Source organism: Pelobates fuscus, chromosome 2 (assembly GCF_036172605.1).
Source record: "Pelobates fuscus isolate aPelFus1 chromosome 2, aPelFus1.pri, whole genome shotgun sequence".
Taxonomy (NCBI): Eukaryota; Metazoa; Chordata; class Amphibia; order Anura; family Pelobatidae; genus Pelobates; species Pelobates fuscus.
In genome coordinates, this window is record NC_086318.1 from 367,243,701 (window position 1) to 367,264,370 (window position 20,670).

At 38.7% G+C, this 20,670-nt stretch overlaps 1 protein-coding gene across 1 annotated transcript in view; it reads right to left on the reverse strand.

Moving 5' to 3' along the window:
- The window catches only part of LOC134586359 (protein kinase C-like), a 59,530-nt gene extending 39,843 nt beyond the window's left edge, over positions 1–19,687 (reverse strand). The window contains exons 1-7 of the mRNA XM_063441835.1: positions 19,400–19,687; positions 15,811–15,981; positions 14,562–14,653; positions 12,944–13,006; positions 12,257–12,392; positions 11,595–11,771; positions 10,852–10,980 (exon numbers count right to left, since the gene is read on the reverse strand). Coding sequence (XP_063297905.1) covers positions 10,852–10,980; positions 11,595–11,771; positions 12,257–12,392; positions 12,944–13,006; positions 14,562–14,653; positions 15,811–15,981; positions 19,400–19,687 — 1,056 coding nt within the window. The remainder of the gene's footprint in view (positions 1–10,851; positions 10,981–11,594; positions 11,772–12,256; positions 12,393–12,943; positions 13,007–14,561; positions 14,654–15,810; positions 15,982–19,399) is intronic.
- Between the last annotated feature and the right edge of the window lie 983 nt (positions 19,688–20,670).

Here is a 20,670-nt window from a genome sequence, read left to right on the forward strand (position 1 = left end):
TTTACATATCTGTCGTCTTCATTATCCCGCGCGGTATGTAAGCTGGGTGAAGTTAATAATTTCCTCCCAGCGCTGGATGCCGACATTAAAAGGGCCGGGTCACGCTGCTAAATGGGTCGACTACCCGATGGACCCCCAAACCCTACAGGCACTGATGCAGCCACCCCAGCTACAGAGGCGGTAATTTTTCCACTTATTTAAACCCATGTCTGGGTTATCTTTAATTTAAAAGTTACTGGCTGGGTTATTGGAAATGTCACGCTTTTCATTTGTTTAAGAGCAGGGGCTTTCCACGAATCATATTAGCCCATTACTTCCAAATGGACTGAGGGGCAAGACAGGCATTACATATTTACTAGACCTGGGCATCCCTAGTAGTGTAAATTTTAGATGGATTTGGCATACTACAGAGCACCTTACTATTAAGGAAAAGTATTTCCACTGGCACATAGTGCTGGTGGCTAAGAACTCCTGGTAGTTTAATTATTCGAATAGGCACCTACTTACAGGGCCAGACTAGGACAATAATTCGGCCCTAGCATTTTAAGGCAGAGCAGCTCAATAGGAGTCATCATTGGCACGTACTGACCCTAAAGTGGGCATGTCAGGACATTTCCCCTACAGGGCAGCCCATTTGCAGGGCCCTAATAATGAGCACTCACTTGGGCAAAAATGTCCTGTGTTTGACACAGTGAAAGCTATTCTTATTATATAAAACATATACAGCATAATATGCATTACCATTTTCTCATATTGCAATTACGTGATAAAATTTTCAAGTGTATACATATCTAACATACAAAACATTAACTATACATTAACAAAGATAAACAAAAAGTCCAGACTGAGGGCTCTCTTGAGTCAGATTAGATTTTAATTTAGTAATTTTACATTCCTATTATAGTATCTAGCTATCTTTATATCAAATGTAAGCAGGGTTTATCTATAGACTAATTTTCCTGTATGATACCTAGCCAGTTTTTCGAAGTACTTGGTTCTTTAACTATCCCTATCTCCATTTTCAACTGATAGATTAATTGTGATTTTACTTCCTCCCATATTGGGATTTCTCTGGCTTTCCATTTCCTAGCAATTGATGTTTTAGCTGCTAACAGTGTATGAATTATCAAGACAACATATTGATCCAAATTCTGAGACATACCGTATTTTTCGCTCCATAAGACGCACCTCACCATAAGACGCACCTAGTTTTTAGAGGAAGAAACCCAGAAAAAAAATATTCTGAACAAACTGTCCCATAGTGTTTCTTACTATGGGACAGTTTGTACAGAATATTTTTTTTCTCCCCTGTCCATAGTGTCCCCCCCTCCCATAGTCTTCTCCTCTCTCCCATAGTCTTCACCCACCCCCTCCCCATAGTCTTCACCCACCCCCTCCCCATAGACTTCATCCACCCCCTCCCCATAGACTTCATCCACCCCCCCTCCCCATAGACTTCATCTCCCCCTCCTCCCCATAGACTTCATCTCCCCCTCCTCCCCATAGACTTCATCTCCCCCTCCTCCCCATAGACTTCATCTCCCCCCCTCCCCATAGACTTCATCTCCCCCTCCTCCCCATAGACTTCATCTCCCCCCCCTCCCCATAGACTTCATCTCCCCCTCCTCCCCATAGACTTCATCTCCCCCTCCTCCCCATAGACTTCATCTCCCCCTCCTCCCCATAGACTTCATCTCCCCCTCCTCCCCATAGACTTCATCTCCCCCCCTCCACATAGACTTCATCCACCCCCCCTCCCCATAGACTTCATCTCCACCTCCTCCCCATAGACTTCATCCCCCCCCTCCCCATAGACTTCATCTCCCCCCCTCCCCATAGACTTCATCTCCCCCTCCTCCCCATAGACTTCATCTCCCCCCCTCCCCATAGACTTCATCTCCCCCTCCTCCCCATAGACTTTATCTCCCCCTCCTCCCCATAGACTTCATCTCCCCCTAATCCCCATAGACTTTATCTCCCCCTCCTCCCCATAGACTTCATCTCCCCCCCTCCCCATAGACTTTATCTCCCCCTCCTCCCCATAGACTTCATCTCCCCCCCCTCCCCATAGACTTCATCTCCCCCCCTCCCCATAGACTTCATCTCCCCCCCTCCCCATAGACTTCATCTCCCCCCCTCCCCATAGACTTCATCCCCCCCCATAGACTTCATCCCCCCCATAGACTTCATCCCCCCCCATAGACTTCATCCCCCCATAGGACTTCATCCCCCCCATAGGACTTCATCCCCCCCATAGGACTTCATCCCCCCCCATAGGACTTCATCCTCCCCCCCATATTCTTCTCTCCCATACTGTCCCCCTCCCCTTGTCCCATAATTACTTACCTGTCTTGCAGCGTTGGCCGGCAGCACAGGGCGCACCGCGGTAGTGGAACTTGAATTTCATGTTCCGGTTTCCGGCGGGACTGAAAGGAAGTGCGCACTCAGCTTGTGCACACTTCCTTTCAGTCCCGCCGGAAACCGGAACATGAAATTCAAGTTCCACTACCGCGGTGCGCCCTGTGCTGCCGGCCAACGCTGCAAGACAGGTAAGTGAAGCTTCATATTCGCTCCATAAGACGCACAGACATTTCCCCTCACTTTTGAGGGGGAAAAAAGTGCGTCTTATGGAGCGAAAAATACGGTATATAGTTGTAACAAAAATAACTGTGGTTTCTTGTCGACCTTAATTCCTGTCCATGATTCAATATTCATAGTTACCATATCCCAAAATCTTTTTATCTCACCACATTCCCACCATATATGTAGCATTCCTGCCTTATGTTCCCCGCAGCGCCAGCATTTATCCGATGCATCCGGGTACATTTTAGCAAGTTTATCTGGCGTTAAATACCATCTATTCATGATTTTGTATTGGAGTTCCACTAGGTTCAGACAGTGTACATTTTTTATGGTCAAATTCAGTGCTTTCATCCAGTCATCGTAACTTATGTTATTGTCTATTTCCTTCTCCCATTTTGATATCACTAGACCAATAATTTCTTCCGGGTCAGTTTCGATTAAATTAAAACACTTTGAGACTAACTTTTTAATAATAGTATGGTCTTTTAATAATTGTTCCAGTATTAAATGTTTCGCTGAATAATTTTTTAATAAGTGCTCTTTAAGATACCCCTTTATTCTCATATAGGTAAATATCTCTTTAGCTTGTAGCTTATATTCATCTGTTAAGGTATTAAAATCTTTTATCTTACCATTATCTATTATATTGTTGATTTTGTTAACCCCTGCATTGATCCAGCTCTGGATGTTTAGATCCATTATATTTTTTTGCAGCTGTCTAAAATCAATGCTAGTAAGCAGTTTGTCTTGTAAGTCTAGATCTTTTCTTAATTTATACCATATGGGGATTAAATTGTTTAGGATCAAGCCCTTATCATAATTACCCTGTCTAAGGTTTTTTCTATGATCTGTCTTCCAGAAAAGAGAATATATATCCTCCTTTATTTCATCGTTAAGTAGACTCTGTTCCATTTTAAACCAGATTTGTTCTTTTGCTAAATCGGATTGGGTTATTATTGCTTGTGCTATGTTACAAACTCTCCAAGTATGATTTAATTGTGGGATTCCCAGTCCACCCGATTTTATCTTTAACTTTGAATGGTTTCTACTTAATCTAGGACGTTTTTGACCCCAAATAAATTTATTAATAATTGATTGTGCTAAAGATAGCCAGCTTTCTGAACAGTAAAGGGGTAGCATGCGGAAGAGATACACCCACTTTGGGTATATATAGAATTTTATAATATTTATTCTCCCCCACCATGATACTTCAATTCCCTTCCAATTATTCAGGGTTTTTGCTGTATCTTTCATTAGCCTTAAAAAATTTTGTTCCATCATATTATTCGGTTCATTAGTAATTTCTATGCCCAAAACTTCCATGGTTTTTTTTTCACAATTAAATCCGAATTTGTCAAATAACTTTTGCTTAATATTTAACGTGAGATTGAATGAAAGTGCTGTAGACTTGCTTAAGTTTAATTTATATCCTGGATAGAATGAATATTCCTCTATAGAATCCATGACCTTTTACATGGATTTCACGGGGTTTCTCAGAGTAAGTACCACATCGTCTGCATACATTGTAAGCTTTAATGATTCCTTCTCTAGTTCTATTCCTTTTATAGAGTCATCAGCTCTGATTTTGTGTGCTAATGGTTCAAGACTAATCAGGTATGATATTGGGGACAGGGGACAACCCTGTCTTGTTCCATTTGTTAACTGGAACCATTCGGAAGAAAATCCGCTTCCCACTACCCTAGCCGTTGGAGTTGTATATAAAGCCATGATAGCCCTGGTGATATTACCTTGAATTCCAAAGCCAGATAGGGCTTTCTCCAGAAACTCCCACCTTACCCTGTCAAAGGCCTTTTCGGCGTCTAATGACAGGGCAAGGAGGGGGATCTTGTGTCTGGTTGCCAAATCTGCCACATCTATAAATCTCCTAATATTAGAAGTTGGGGCTCTACTGGATATAAACCCCACCTGGTCTTGATGAATAATACTTGTTATTACATTAGATAACCTGTCTGCTAAAACAGAAGAGTAGATTTTAATATCGCTGTTAAGTAATGAAATAGGTCTATAATTTATTACTAATTCCAAATTTTTCCCAGGCTTTGGAATTGGAACTATGTGGGCTTTTAACAGTTCGCTGGGGATATTTCCGTATGACATAAAGTCATTAAATAGTTTGGTAAGAGGTTCTATTATATTACCCCTAAAGGTTCTATAAAAGCAGTTACTAAACCCGTCAGGTCCTGGTGCTTTTTTTGATTTTAATTTTTTAATTGCAGATTCTACTTCATTTTGTAAGACAGGTTCATTTAATACTTCCAGTTGAGCCTCTGTTATACACGGGAGTTTGAGTTCTGTAAAGAATTTGGAAATATCATCAGTATTGTTTCCCCCGGGTAGATTATATAGTTCTGCGTAATATTTTTGAAATGCGTTACCGATCTTCTCTGGCGACAGGACTACTTCTTCTCCGTTTATTTTTATTTTAGAAATAATTTTTTTAATTTTTTCCTTTTTTAATCTATTTGTTAGTAGTTTATCCGCTTTATTCCCTTTATAGTACCAGTTTCTTCTTAAACGTTCTAACGCAAGGTTGGATTTGTTTATCAATATATTATTAATACTCTCTTTTATTTTTCTTAATTCTTTACTTATTTCAAACGATATTTTTTTTTATTCTGTTTTTCCAATCTATCATGATCTATATAAAGTTGTGCCAAGTTTTGTAAGTTTCTTTTTTTTTCCTCTGTGCCCATTTTTATAAAGCTTCCCCTGATTGTACATTTAAACGCACACCAGAGCGTAGATAAGGAGATCTCAGAATTATTATTTTCTCTGAAATAATCTTCTATAGCCTTTTGTATTGTGTCCACATTTTGGGTTTTTTTTAACAAGTATTCATTCAATCTCCAGTTAGATCTAGTTTTGACAAATTCTTCTTTGATTTCTAAAATTAGAGCATTATGATCTGACCATGGGATATTAGTGATCAGAATTTTCTTGACCCTTCTAACAATATTTATTTCTGTCAATATGTAATCTATTCTTGAATATACCTGATGCGGGAAGGAAAAACAAGTATAATCCCTTTCCATAGGATGCCATATGCGCCAAATATCCATAAGACCTGCCTTTTTAATTACCTCGTTAAATTTTTGGGAGGATTGTTCTAACTGTCTCTTGTTCTCATTTTTTTTTTTATTTATTTCTGTCCATATCAGGGTCTAGTATACAGTTGAAGTCTCCCATATATATTATTTTCCCTTGTTTAATTTTTTCGACTTTATTCACCAGTTTATTTAAAAACCTTATGGGAGCTTTATTGGGGGCATATAGATTTACAATTGTGTATCTCTGTTTGTTTATCTCTCCAATTATTATGAGAGTCCTTCCTTCGTCATCTGAAACTTGGTGAATTAACTTAAAATCTATCTTCGCAGAAATTATAATTGCTACTCCTCTTTTCTTGTTCTTGGGCATAGAGGATCTAAAAATATGTGGGAACTCTTTTGAGCTAAACCTATCTTTGTCATTTTTTAGCCAGTGTGACTCTTGTATTCCACATATATGTATTGACTCCTTCCTAATAAAATCGGTGAGGATAACTCTTTTCTGCGGTGTATTTAACCCCCCTTACATTGAGAGATGCTATTCTAAGCATAACTTAATTCTATCTGACCCCTTTCCCCTCAGTCTGGACAACCAACAAATAACATAACATACAAGACATTGCACCCCTACATTTAACATTAAAATAAATGGTTCCTTTCCCATAGGAGCCATAAATATCCCTGCGTTCCTTCCCCCTGTATGTCAGGAGGGAAGAAATTTACAGATTAACCACCCTATATGGTTAGGTGATGGGATATACTAACAATTCTATCAAACGTGTAAGAAATCTGCGAGTTACCCTGAGTTCAAGCGGGGATAATAATATGAATGAGAAAAAAAAAAGAGAAAGAGAAAAAAAAAAAAAAGAAAAAAAAATTTGCTTTACATTCTTTACCTAGATTCCTTCTCTCTCCTTTCCCCCTGTATTATTTATCTTTAGTGCTCATGTCCAATATTATTTACTTAAAGTGTAATAAACTCTCTCTGTTTATTATTTATTTAATTTCCCTATCCTTCTCCCTTACTATTTATACTAATAATATCTATTTTTTCAGTGCTCAAGTGCTCCCCTCCCTTGAATTTTACTTCTTTTTACCTGGAACTACTATCATATGGATTCATATTTAGAGTCCTGTAGGGACTTGGATCTCATTGCCCTCATAATTTCTTGTTTAAGTCTATATGAGTTTAAAGCTGCAATGACGTCTCTTGGATGCTGGGTTGGAACACACACACACACTGGTATACATTGATACACATATATCAATACTATAGTTGTAATTTACATATCTGTCGTCTTCATTATCCCGCGCGGTATGTAAGCTGGGTGAAGTTAATAATTTCCTCCCAGCGCTGGATGCCGACATTAACCCCCTAAGGACACATGACATGTGTGACATGTCATGATTCCCTTTTATTCCAGAAGTTTGGTCCTTAAGGGGTTAAAGGGGCCGGGTCACGCTGCTAAATGGGTGGACTACCCGATGGACCCCCAAACCCTGCAGGCACTGATGCAGCCACCCCAGCTACAGAGGCGGTAATTTTTCCACTTATTTAAACCCATGTCTGGGTTATCTTTAATTTAAAAGTTACTGGCTGGGTTATTGGAAATGTCACGCTTTTCATTTGTTGAAGAGCAGGGGCTTTCCACGAATCATATTAGCCCATTACTTCCAAATGGACTGAGGGGCAAGACAGGCATTACATATTTACTAGACCTGGGCATCCCTAGTAGTGTAAATTTTAGATGGATTTGGCATACTACAGAGCACCTTACTATTAAGGAAAAGTATTTCCACTGGCACATAGTGCTGGTGGCTAAGAACTCCTGGTAGTTTAATTATTCGAATAGGCACCTACTTACAGGGCCAGACTAGGACAATAATTCGGCCCTAGCATTTTAAGGCAGAGCAGCTCAATAGGAGTCATCATTGGCACGTACTGACCCTAAAGTGGGCATGTCAGGACATTTCCCCTACAGGGCAGCCCATTTGCAGGGCCCTAATAATGAGCACTCACTTGGGCAAAATGTCCTGTGTTTGACACAGTGAAAGCTATTCTAATGATACATGTCTTTTGTGTTTGCTGGTGACTTGTCTCTGGTTTCCCCATGAGTGGGGCACAAACCAGAGATCATAAGAGTGACAGTGTTAAAACAGGGTAGAGTGTGTGTGTATTTGTATGTGTATACAGAAGAGACTACATGTGATGTTGTATCCATATGGAGGTTGCTTATGGTGTTAATGTGTGTTGGGTAGGCTGCATATGGTGCAATGTGCATGTGGGATTGTGTGTATGTCTGTGTGGATGGGGCTGTTCGCAGTCTAGTGTGTGTCTGGATAGTGCAGCAGTGTGTGCCGGTTGTGTGGGGAATAGGGTTGTAGTGTATTTGTAGATAGGGAATATACAGAATGTGTAGAGGGGGTAGGGGATGTAATGTGTATGTGTGTGTGTGTGTTTGTGTAGAGGGACTCTAGTATATGGGAGGATATGGGCTATACTATGTCTGTGGTGGATAGGGGGTGCACTGTGTGGGAGTAAGGGACTTTGTTGTATAGGGTAAGGCTGCACTATGAGAGGTAAGGAGTAGTAAAGGGGTGTACAGTAAGGGTTATGGGTGCTGCACTGTGTAGAGTAAGGGGTTGCACTGTGGGGTTGTAAGGGACTGAGGGCTGCACTGCAGGTATAATGGGCTTTATTGTGTGGGTAAGGAGCTAAACAGTGGGGAGGGGTAGGGGATTGCACTCAGGGGCTGTGGGGCTAAGGGGCTACACAGTGAGTGGGTAAAATCCTGTATTGTGAGGGGCTACTGTGGGGAGTAAGACTGCTCTGTGGGGGTGGTAAGTGGCTGCATTGTGGGTGATAAGGGGCTGTACAGTGGGGGGAATGGAGAATGTACTGTGAGGGATAAGGGCCTGCACAGTGGGGTGATAAAGGGTTGTATAGTAGTGGGAAAGGGGCTGCACTGTGGGGTTTAGGGGCTGTACTGTGGAGAGGTGCTTAAAATATTAGCATACAGTAGTAATTAATTATATTAATTTGTTACGATCCCCTCTCTTTGACTTACCTTGGGCCAGGGATGGGAATAATGATCCCCAGTGGTCCTCTTGGGCGCACTGCACCAGCAGCGGTGCTCTTTCGTTGCTTTGGTAACCCACCGCAATGCTCTGATCACTTCAGGGAGCATTTCACTGCATTCTCCCCTGCAGTACATAGGCTTGATCTCCCTGACTACTGTGGAACCCTTTCTTTGCCGACCGCGCAACTTTCTCCTTGCACTCCGACGTGGAGGGGCCGGCAGGGAGAGGATGTGATCTCCCTGGTCGGCCCCAGTTCATGGCCACTGTGACCCATCAGCATTTGCCCTGTTTTCCTGATGGCCAGTCCGGGCCTGCCTACTTACTGGAGTTTAGGGAAACTGAGACTGTGCAAAAACATTTTTTTTTAATTCTAAAAATTAGAATGAAAAGAAATGTGGGGCATTTTAAATTAACGTTGACCTAGTATTAAAAAAAGCAGTGCGGCAGCTAGCTTTGTGCAGCTTCTTTCCATCACAGTCAGTTTGTAAGAAAAAATGCAAAATCAAATAAAAAATCACAGCAGCCAGTTACTTTCACTATTTGCTGCTAAAACCAAATTAAATGAAATCTTACAGCAGTTTACTTCACTGCTGATTGTGAATGAAAAAAAATGACACAACCAGTTAATTCACTGCCTGTGCAAAAAATAAAACCTAATACTGACAGAGCAGTTACATCACTGCCTGTATAGTTAAAAGAAAAGAAAAGAAAAACACTGACAGAGCAGTTACTTCACTGCCTGTATAGTTAAAATAAAATAAAATAAAAACACTGACAGAGCAGTTACTTCACTGCCTGTACAGATTAAAATAACAAACATACAAATAAAAAGAAAAACACTGACAGAGCAGTTACCCCACTGCCTGTATAGCTAAAAGAAAAGAAAAGAAAAACACTGACAGAGCAGTTACATCACTGCCTGTACAGACAAACAAAATCCAAATCTCACTGACACAGCCAGTTACTTCACTGACTGCACAAATCATAGTTTAAAAGAAAGTAAACACTGACTGTGATATTGATGTTACAGCACTATCGCTTTCTAGGTAAACGAAAGGTGACTGGAGTACAACTAAAACGCTGGACAGGTCTACCCTCATCCCTTTCAGCTTGGAGCTCTCTACCCACAGCCAAGGAGACAACGTAACGCCGTAACTTTACCTTTTCTTCACGGTCCCTCGTTGTCAGGGAAAGAGATGTTGAAGAAAATTCACAATGCTGCAGTAGGCTAGGAGAGGGTGTTAAAAGAAAATCCAAGAAACAACTGCTGCTGCTCTGGTGGAATAGATGGAGTAAATGCTTCGTATCGAGATGTTAGGGTCTCCTGTATTACTCGTGATATTAAGCTCTCCAGTGGTGGCTATAAAGAGAAGACATAAGAAGTTACTGTACTATTTACACATTGTACAACAACACATCCAATAAGAGTTACCATTCCTAGAAAGCAGTATAAGAACACCAATACGGATGTAAAAGATGGCGGAGTGAGATTGCAGAATGCCAAAAGCTATATGGATAAACTGGTGTAATTTTCCTATTATCACAGTGTTCTAGCCATAGTGCCAATGAACAAAAGGAAGAATTAAAGGCTAGATTGCTTCAAGAAACACTATAGTGTTAGGAATGCAAAACTGTTTTCCTAACACTACAGTATCCCTATGCTTCCACTGCACCCAGGCCATGAGCACTTACCTGATTCCAGCGCTAAGGTCCCTGGGTGCTGGATCGGGCTCCTCTTTCTTCGACCTCAGTGTGATCTGGAAACCTAATGTGGATTAACAGTGAGCCCCACCCCAGCATTAGGCCTTCCACACCGTGCTTTCCTATGAGGTTTTTCAAGATAGTTGGGTACAAAGGGACAGGCACAGCTGTTTGGTTAGGGACAGCGGTGTATGGATATGGCTGGAGTGGACACTTTAGAGCTTGCAGTGCTGCCAAGTTTAGATATTGTTTCCAATTACCCCATAATACTCAGATATACATAGTCCCAATCACAACCAGTAATCCACGGTCACACCATATTAGCCCTTTGATCGTCCCTCTTATATTTTCATAAACTAGTCACTCATTTTGTTACATTGATTTTTCTGGTCTCTGTTTGAAGTTTCCGTATACTTACTGTTCTTAGCACAAAGGGGGGATCTAGCCTGCCAGCCTCCAGCTCATCCCAGTCAATGGACTGGAAGAAAGGATGGAATCGGATGCTGCTAGCTGCCCTCAAGCGCTGAGATGGATTTTTGCACAGGAGCTGCAAATGGAAGAGTAGAATGTCAACAATAAAACCGCCACTGCCTTTATTCATTTACTAAAACACATGCAAACACAATATAGATATCTGTAAATCTGTATGCAGCATCACAAGGTTAAAGGGACATTCTAAGAATCAAAGGTGCAAGATTATTACTAGTACACTCGCTTTTATCTCCACTCGACTTCATATGTTGAATGCAGTGTTTAAGGTTCTCCTGCTCTCAATAGGAGACACTACCTAACCCAGCGCCAGTTCCCGATTCTCTCTAGTTTTAGTCATTTTATCACTGTGTTCTTGATTGTTTAGTTGTGTATATATTTTATTTCCTGAAATCCCCTCCTTAAATATTATCCTGTCTTATACGACTATAAGGAATCTTCCCAGCGATGGACTGCTGGTATGAGCTATAAGCATTTGACTGAATTAATTTATCTTTTTTTCGATATTACCATATATAGATACCATTGTCATTTATGGCCATTCCGTGTCACTCTTTGTTAATAGTTTTCTATAAATATATGTTCTCTTTTTTTAGCTGTGCAAAGAGTAAGTTTTTCATAGAATTGTTTTCTTTTTCAGGACATTAATCTAGACTGCCGGATCATACACACCTTTTTCACGAGATCTTTGACCTGTTTTCTTTGACACTCAGGGTGGTCTGTGGTGTCATGAAGCATTGTTTGGGCAGCATTTGGATTTTTTGGAAATGCTCTCTTGGCCAGTTTATGAAGGATTAGACCATAGGCCCACCAATCTACTGCAGCATTGTATTTTCTTCCTTTCCGCATCTGCCAACATAATTTCAGAAATTATTAGTCAAGTGTTTCCGTACAGGAAAGAAGGTATTACTGTCAAATATAATGCTGTTCTCATCGTCTGCCTATTAAAATAGGAAACTTATAAAAAATATATATTTCACTACAAATGTGCAATGATTCGGAGCAATATGACTGGTTGGGACAGTATAGACAATCACTGAAGGTGTTTTTCAATTTTAAAGAATTGTCTTTAAAGTTTGCAGGACCTAGCCAAGCACTGTTGCCATCAGCCATAATAAATAAAGATGTTAACCCATGCTCATTATAATATCAACCATAATACCTTATTACAAAGGAGAATAACATGAGCATTGATAGAAATGTTGAATTCTAGTTCTTCATCTTCATAGCTATAAAGATCTGTTTAGCTACAGAGTGATTGTTGCTCTTGGTGAGGTGTAATATGATCAAGTCATGTAGCCTCAAACCCAAACAGTAGCCATGGTCAATCCTACCTCTGGAGCCATATAATCTACAGTGCCTGCGTAACCCTTTGCTTTCCTCTTGCCGTGCATCTCCAGCGCCAGTCCAAAGTCGCCTATCCTGATGTGACCCACTTCATCCAGCATTATGTTCCTTGGCTTTATGTCTCTGTAGAGAGAAATATCATAAGATGTATAGTTTATTGAAGATCTGTCATGAAACAGGTCGTTTACATGGCTTACTAATAGTAAAATACTGGAAGTATGTACAAATCTATTTATGAGCTATAGCCAATCAATGAAATAATGCCCCATCAATTCACAGAGAAATGAACAGGCTGCTTATACCTGAATTTAGGAGACAATTTAAAAAAGGATTTTGTAATTAAGTTTTAATTAATGCAGTTTTTTACTTTTCTCTTAATCAGGTGGACTAGAAATGACCATTCTGCTTCTTTCTTTCTTATCCTGCCCTTCCTTTTTTCTGCTCGGCCCCACACGAGTACATGTTTTTCTCAAACGTAAGTAAAAAGCCTCTTCTTCGTGTAAAGTTGAAACGGTTTGTATAATGCCCTCTTACAGGTGAAGTGTGAGAGCAAAAAATCTTAACTCACCTGAGAGAAAGGTAAAAATGTAGCTAAACAATATGGATAAAAAAGGAACAGCACAGTGTAGAGAGAGCAAGCTTATAAATATATCGCTTAACGAAGATGTGTTTACCGATGCACAATGTCGTGTTGGTGGAGATATTGGAGTCCACACGCAATCTCCACAGCGAGGAATCTAATAAACAAGAATTCAAATATTAATCAACAAAGTATTTAATATAAAATGAACTTACTTCTTAAAATGAGATCTTCCTAAATGAGCTGACCTAGGGAAAATCCACTGTAATAATTTATATATATATAAAATCAGAGCTCTCTCCTGCCTACATTATTCACTTTTCTTACTGTCACATATACTTTTTCTAGTATTACTGGTGTGAATACTTTTTATTATCAAATATGTTTCTATTGCAAACTTCAATAATATTTCTCTGTATAACACGTGTATACCTTGTTAGGACATCTATACCATACATAGCAGGCATCTTCTTATCCCTTTTATTGACTAGCTTCCTTTATATTTGCTATTACTCATTGTGGCAATTTTCCATCCATTTACATAGCTCTTACATGTTCGGTTGTATGCAAAATGTCTTGTGCTTATCTGTTGTTCATATTGTTGCCTAGTGTTATGTGTAAAAACAGTATTATATGTTATGAGTCTATTTAGCACCAGTTGCAGTAGGTTTTTGTCTATTTTGAGCTCCTCGGTATATCTATATCTTTGATCTGCCTCTAATTACAGTTTTTTTTTTTTTTTTACCAGCTTGTCTTTCTCACTCTGTACTGTCTATCACTGTATGAACTCACACACCGGCATACTTGCTCTAATTTCACATGTTGATCACTGGTTGCATGCAGCACACACTGTGATTTCACTGTTTACCCTTAGACACTTCAATCACATGCAACCACAGTCCTCTATCTCCTGCATCTCCTCCTATTTGTCGATTCTCGGCTTCTACGTTTGATGATCGATTGGACTCATGTACAGTTATGCTTTAGCTGAGATACTTTAGTAACAAGCCTTCACTCTTTCTACCCTTTCCTCCTTGTTTATATGTCGTTGTTTTTATACCCCGACACATTTTGTTATACATTGTATGCTTGTTTCTTAGCAACACTAGGTGTATGTGCCCACACATTTCTACATCATCACGCAACATGGGTTCATACTGAGTTAGCATTTTGTAGAATATTTATATTCAGAGTATATTTATTGTATATATGTTTCAGACTCACTGATGTTCCTAATTTTTCTAAATTCTTTATCTATGGCATTCACCAGTGTCTACCAACCAATGCTAATAGTAGAAAACGTGGTGGTGGGCAGCTGTATATTGTTTATTGATAACTGTCTCCTTTCACTCCCACCCAAATTAATTCCTTTCCAATCCTCCTGTCATTATATACAGTGGCTCGATGTTGAGAATTGTACTTCTGTTCTTTTAATAGAAAAACATTATTTAACATTGTTCCATAAACTTTAATGATATTTTTAATCTGTGAATGTTTATGCTGGGTGATTTGGTCATTATTCAAACTATTAGAATTTTATTTGAAACTTCAGGGTTCCTTTACCGACCCTCTTTTCCAAAAAAAATCTTTAAATGTGACTCTTTCCTCAGCCCTTGTCATATTTCTTCCTGTTAAATCTTCTCATTGCTCTGACCCATATTTCCCCTCTCATCGTCCGGTCTCCATTTTAAGCATTGTCTTTTAAGACTTACATTGCAATGCAAGGTTCCAGTCTGAGGTTTCTTTTCAAGAAGCTGTCAAGATCACCACCATGCAGATACTCCAACACGTAGCATAGATGGGTCTGGTTGACAATAAAATACAATGGGATATACTTCACAACACAAACACTTAAACATCAAAAAGAAAACTTGTTAAAACATATTTCTCGTACTTTGCAATATTTTTTTCTATGGCAATCTAAATCCTAGAGCTGTGAAAAAAAAACCGATGCTCTGTTTAAGGAACCAACTGTAATGGAGTGCCGTTGATCACTGTGTTTATGCAATTTTGAGAAGAAAAAAAAACATGCGGAAACATGAATGCCTTGATTTATAATCCTTAAAACGTATTAATATTGGAATATATATATACATATATATATATTTATATTCAAAAAAATAACAGATAAATCAAAATGTAACCCAAAACTGACACTAGATGTTTTCTAAGAGTAAATTTGGAGATACCACTGATCACTCCTGAATAGGCAAATTCACAATTTTTTTTGCTTCCTGTTAGCCTTGAAATATCGGAAATTCAATAATTCACCTAAGTTTTGAAATATCGAAACTTCAAACAAAGTGCAAGAGTTCAGAATGTTGGCAAATACACAATTATAGCGTTTTGGCATCAAGTTGAGATTGGCGCATTGAAACATAATTTTTGTTCTTGCCACCACAAACATGATCAACTGCATTGAAACTGACCTGAGAACCCTCTGCAACGACTCCTAGGGTTGAGTGTGCTGATTATCTTTGTTCCTGAGAGATGGAACATTCCTTTGGCACTTTATTTTTAGTGTCACTGGTGCCAGGAATCTAGCAATCCCTCTGACACTGCACTTGAGAGTTCAGCACTTTTAGTGCTTAAGGGACTGAGCATCTCTCTAGTACTGTAACTGCTATTCACATCAAGTTAACAAAATACATAGCACAAACACAATTAATATTGCAAACTTTGAAAGAAATGTTTAAAATATAGCCATGTGAAATATGCAAAGAACACAAAATAAGTACAAATTTGAGCATTCCATATGTAGCCTAATGGATAATGCAAAAATTACTCTTTCTAATTATGAGTTGCTAATCTTTCTTAATCTGGATGGAGATAGTGAACGAGCTAGGTATGGGTTAGAAAGTATAAACCAATTTGCCACAGAAAATTTAAAGCAAACATCTGCAGATATATTGCTGGTTGGTTTGTTAATGGAAAGTTGATTTATGACCATTAAGGAATTACCGGGATCTGAAACGCTCCATAGGCTTTGGTTAGGTAAGGACTTCCGGCTGCCATCTCCAGCACTCGACGTTCAGTGAGTGTCCTCTCGCAGGCTTCAGTGAGAAGGTCTTTCTTTCTCACTATTTTCAAAGCCGCCACCTTCTTCGTTGTTTTATCCGATGCCAGGAAGACCTGAATGACACATAAATAAAAAGGCTTTCAGAATGTTGTGTCAATCCTTGTGTGATAACATATCTATTAGCATGATGTATTTAAAGGAAAACTGACACAAATGTTTTAAATGTAGCAAGCTATATTTACCTTAAAGGACACTATAGGCACCCTGACCAGTTCAGCTCATTGAAGTGATTTGGGTGCATAGTTCCAGGCTCCTTGACCCTGCAAAGGTAATTATTGCAGTCTTTAATAAACTACGATAATTACCTTTGAGGGTAAACTCCAACTCTAGTGATTTTCTACCAAACAGCCACTAGAGGGTTTTTAGGTGACATTTGGTCGCCTAACTGATGCTGGACGCCCACACGCTATGCATGAGGACATCCAGTGTCATGTTAAACCCCCTATGGTAGAAATACTAATGCAAGCATGGCCATTGCCGTGCATATGCATTAGGTCTTCCCTGACGGATGACGTCAGCAGGGGAGGAGCAGAGGCAAACCCAAACCAGCGCCGACAGGGCTTTAACTCCTTCTGCAGCATGGGGGTGAGGGCTGTGAGGCAGGGGGAAGCTATGGTGCCAGGAAAACAACTTTGATTTCCTGGCACTATAGTTTCCCTTTAAGAAACCTACGGTGTCGTTATTATATTACAGACATATCTTGTAAAATACATTAGTATTTAGTTTTTTTAGCCTTTCTCCTTTAAACTATCTTTAATATGCCCTATGATCTCATTACACCTAACTTGATAAAAAACACAACAGAGTAGCTGTGCACAAATCCAATCCCTGCCCTGTTTATATACTGCATTCTGTACCAGATATGGCTGATTGAAGCTAATATATCAGATAGATTGTGACAAAAGCATATTCATTCACAGTGTTTAGCATTCTAATGGTATATCTAAACCATTGGCACCACTTATAATTTATTGCAGCGATGGCGAACCTATGGCACGGCTGGCCACCTTCGGGCCCCCACACGAGGCGGGCGGCATCTTCTATAGCACAGCAACCTCGCACTGCTTAGTGATGCCGGGAGCCAGAATATGATGTCAGACCACTCACAAATCCACTCACTCTTTACTTGCTAAGGTGCTCCTCCAGCCTTTTAACAATACATACACTCATAGAAGGGCACTCACTGGCCTTCTTAATTTGCAAACTTTATTCACCAATTGATGTGGAAACAATCAATTAATTGATTATCTTGCGTATCTGCCCCCGGGCCAAATTAAGAAGTAATGCGTGCATGCTCCAGACACAGACACAGGTTTCGGGTTAATGAAAAACTTGAGGAATGTTTATTCTGAGGGGACGGCATGCCCCTTATAAAGCAAAATGACACCATATGCATTGTCAGAGATAACATGGAATAATACATCAATAATTGGAGGTCTCCCCCAGATTCCAGCGCCATCTTGTTAATAAGGGTGTTAGTCGATGTCAAGGGGAAACACCCTAGCGGCCATTTTAGGTAAATCACATATAAAGTTGAATAATGCTGATTGTAGTTATGCTGAGTAAATAGGCATTTTACTAACATAAATTGGGTTAATATTTTTGTCCACAACACCAATGTTCAGTAACTTTACAGTATCATCAGCGTTTCAGTCCTAGTCCGGATGAGGACCAAAACTTTGATGGTATTGTAAAGTTACTGAACATTGGTGAATAAAGTTTGCAAATTAAGAAGACCAGTGAGTGCACTACTTTGAGTGTGTGTGTATATATATATATATATATATATATATATATATTTTTTTTTTTTTATTTTATTTTTTTTTTTACACACACGGAGAGTATTGCTGTAATTGAACAGAATATTTTTATTATAGTAGCGCACATCAGCTTTAGAAAATACACAGCAAAAATACAAATATCAGCACAAACAATAGCACAAACAAAAAGAGAATCCAGTGCATTGGTTCTTAACAGAGACCCAAATGTTACAAATGATACAGTATTAGCTGGGTGACCCATTGTACAATCACATAATTAACACAGTAACTTCCTGTGTATTGTAGTATGTAAGTAAGTATACTCTATAAAGCTTTATTAAATCTTCAAAATGTGAAAATATCCTCTATTGCACTTTTATTTATTCAATCCATAAAACATAAGCATAGTAAATGTTTTCTTAAGTAGAAATGATTAAGTTTTCATAACAATAGACTGTGATACAGTTTCCATTGACATTTAGTAGAAATGTATCTCTCTCGCTATCCTACTGTATCTTTGAGAATGTCCATCATTCCTATCAGGTCATGTGACCAGGAAGTAGCAATTGTAGTGACAGTTGGAGTGGATTAAACTGGCCATAATTACAGTGAAAAATCACAACAAACACTATCAATTTCCAGTACTACTAACTAAATGACAATTAAATATCCAACAGAGGAACATGTAAGAAATATGGAATATGGAATTTATTCACCAAAGAGTATGTTGATGTCAATTGAGAAGGCAATATTATTTGGGTTAAAATGGGTGAAGGCCTACTTTAAGCTAATTTTTATAATTCTTCCCATTACATACTGTTTAGGGAATTAACCCTCATCTTCCTATTGTTCCTGTGTTACTGTGTAATTGTCTCATTTATTGTACATTTCCCCCCTTTCATAATATTGTAAAGCGATGCAGAATTAGTTGGCTCTATATAAATGCCAATAATAATAATAATAATAATAATAATAATAATAATAATAACCTTGTTTGGTTTTTAATACTGTGCACTGCCCATAGAACTAATCTTAAAATAAAGTAGAGAGAAAATGGGAAGGTGGGATCTCCCACTTGAAAAGTGGGGGGAGGCAGGTTTCACTGAGATTACAACCGATTAAAAAAATCATTCTTAAATAGAAGATATTTTAAATACAATTTTATTAGAAAAATGGTTAAAGGATTTATACCAAGTAATAATGGATGAAAACATGTGCTAAAATAAAAATGTGTAACAAAAAACAAACAATAAATGAAAGAAAGGGGAGCAGGTCTGGTCTTAATTATACCAGTGCTAGTCTAATTTGTAACGTTACACAGGGTTATGCCCGTATTACTCACCTAACCCTATCTAAACAACAGAATAGGTTTTATAACCTATCTCTGAATCTAATTTTTCAATACATTTTCTAATTGTTGCTAAAATAAATTGACATTAAGTTCAATCTTACAGGGGAGCAAACAGAATATATTAATGTATTTTCAAGTTAAAACCAGCAATAGATGAAACTAAGTGACCACAATCAGAGACAAATCACATGTTTAAGCTTTTGAATATAAATCTTTAAATGATTTGATAAGGGTGTACATCCTATAACCAATTATTGAGAATTATATTAATCAATAATGTGTTACATCACCCCTAAAAATTCAGTTTCTTTTGTAAAAAACATATCTGCTGTGTAAATGGATATTTCACAAATTGCGTACCTTTCCATAGCCACCCTTGCCAAGCAGTCGGTGGAATGTAAATCTCTCCAGCGAAAGAGATGAATCCAAAGATGGACCTGGATCTTCTGGAGAGTCGCTGATTTCTTCATTAATTTCCTCTTCACTCGCGCGTTGTTTTCCTTCTTCATCTTTAGGTTCTTCTTTCTTCCTTTTCTTCACCTGTAGCTCTTTCCTGATGTCACTGTCCTTGTTGTCTTCTTTTTGTTGTGTTCTTCCTCTGCTCTCTACGTCTTCAGCGGTCCTCTTCTTCGTCTTCTTACCATCCATGTTTGAGTTTGATGGTTTTAATCCACGAATTGTCGAATAAAAATTTTGCCAACTGTCACCAATCAAAATCGCTCTCAAAAGGTTTGAAGTGAAGTGGCAGGTGCATGAGCCAAGTTCTATGTCATGAGTTCTAAAGTGCTCTGATTGGTCAGAAACTGCATTGTGTTGTTTTTTTTGTTTATTTTTAAATCCCAATGATTATTATTTTTATTTTTTATTCATCTTTCATAATAAATAATTCATATTTCTTAAAACTCTTTGTAAATGTATAATTTCAAATATATTTTAGGTTTAGTGTTTAGCTTCTCATCTATGTCATTTGTGCAGAGCTGGCAGTAAATATGGCCACCTCAGTAGAGATCTACATGTCCATTTTCTTACTCGGTGTCTGAGTGCGGCACACTAGGCCTTGTTACTGCACCAGGTTGTGTGCGTGCATCCTTTTGACATCTATATTTAATCTGTACAATTGCTGCTCACTTAATTAGGAAATTGTATAGAGGTTTAATATGTACTTAAAAAGGACCTTGTCACCCACGCATTTTGTGAATGAAATCTCCATTTTGAGTACTCGCTTTGTGTCCGACAGTCTCTTTGGTTATTACTGACCGATGCAGTATATCAGTTCATTCTGATTTGCGGCAGTGCATTTAGGTAACGTGTATGTATTGCCCCACACAAAGTCCTCTATGCTGTTAGCATGTAGCAAATTACCACTTATAGGTATCAGCAATTTAGGGCAAGAAAAGGCAATTTATGCCCTAAAAAAATTATCTTTTGTTTTTTTCTTGTTTTAGTTAAAGGGGCACCCTGAGCACCAATACTATTGCAGCTTAATATAGTGGTTTTGGTGCCTTGGTGCTCTCTTTGTATGGTGACAAGTATAACCATTGCCATTTATGAGAAAAAGTTGTGTTTATGTTTGTCAATCAGTGTGCCTCTAGTGACTGTTAATCATACTGCGTTTAGAGGCATTTCCATGT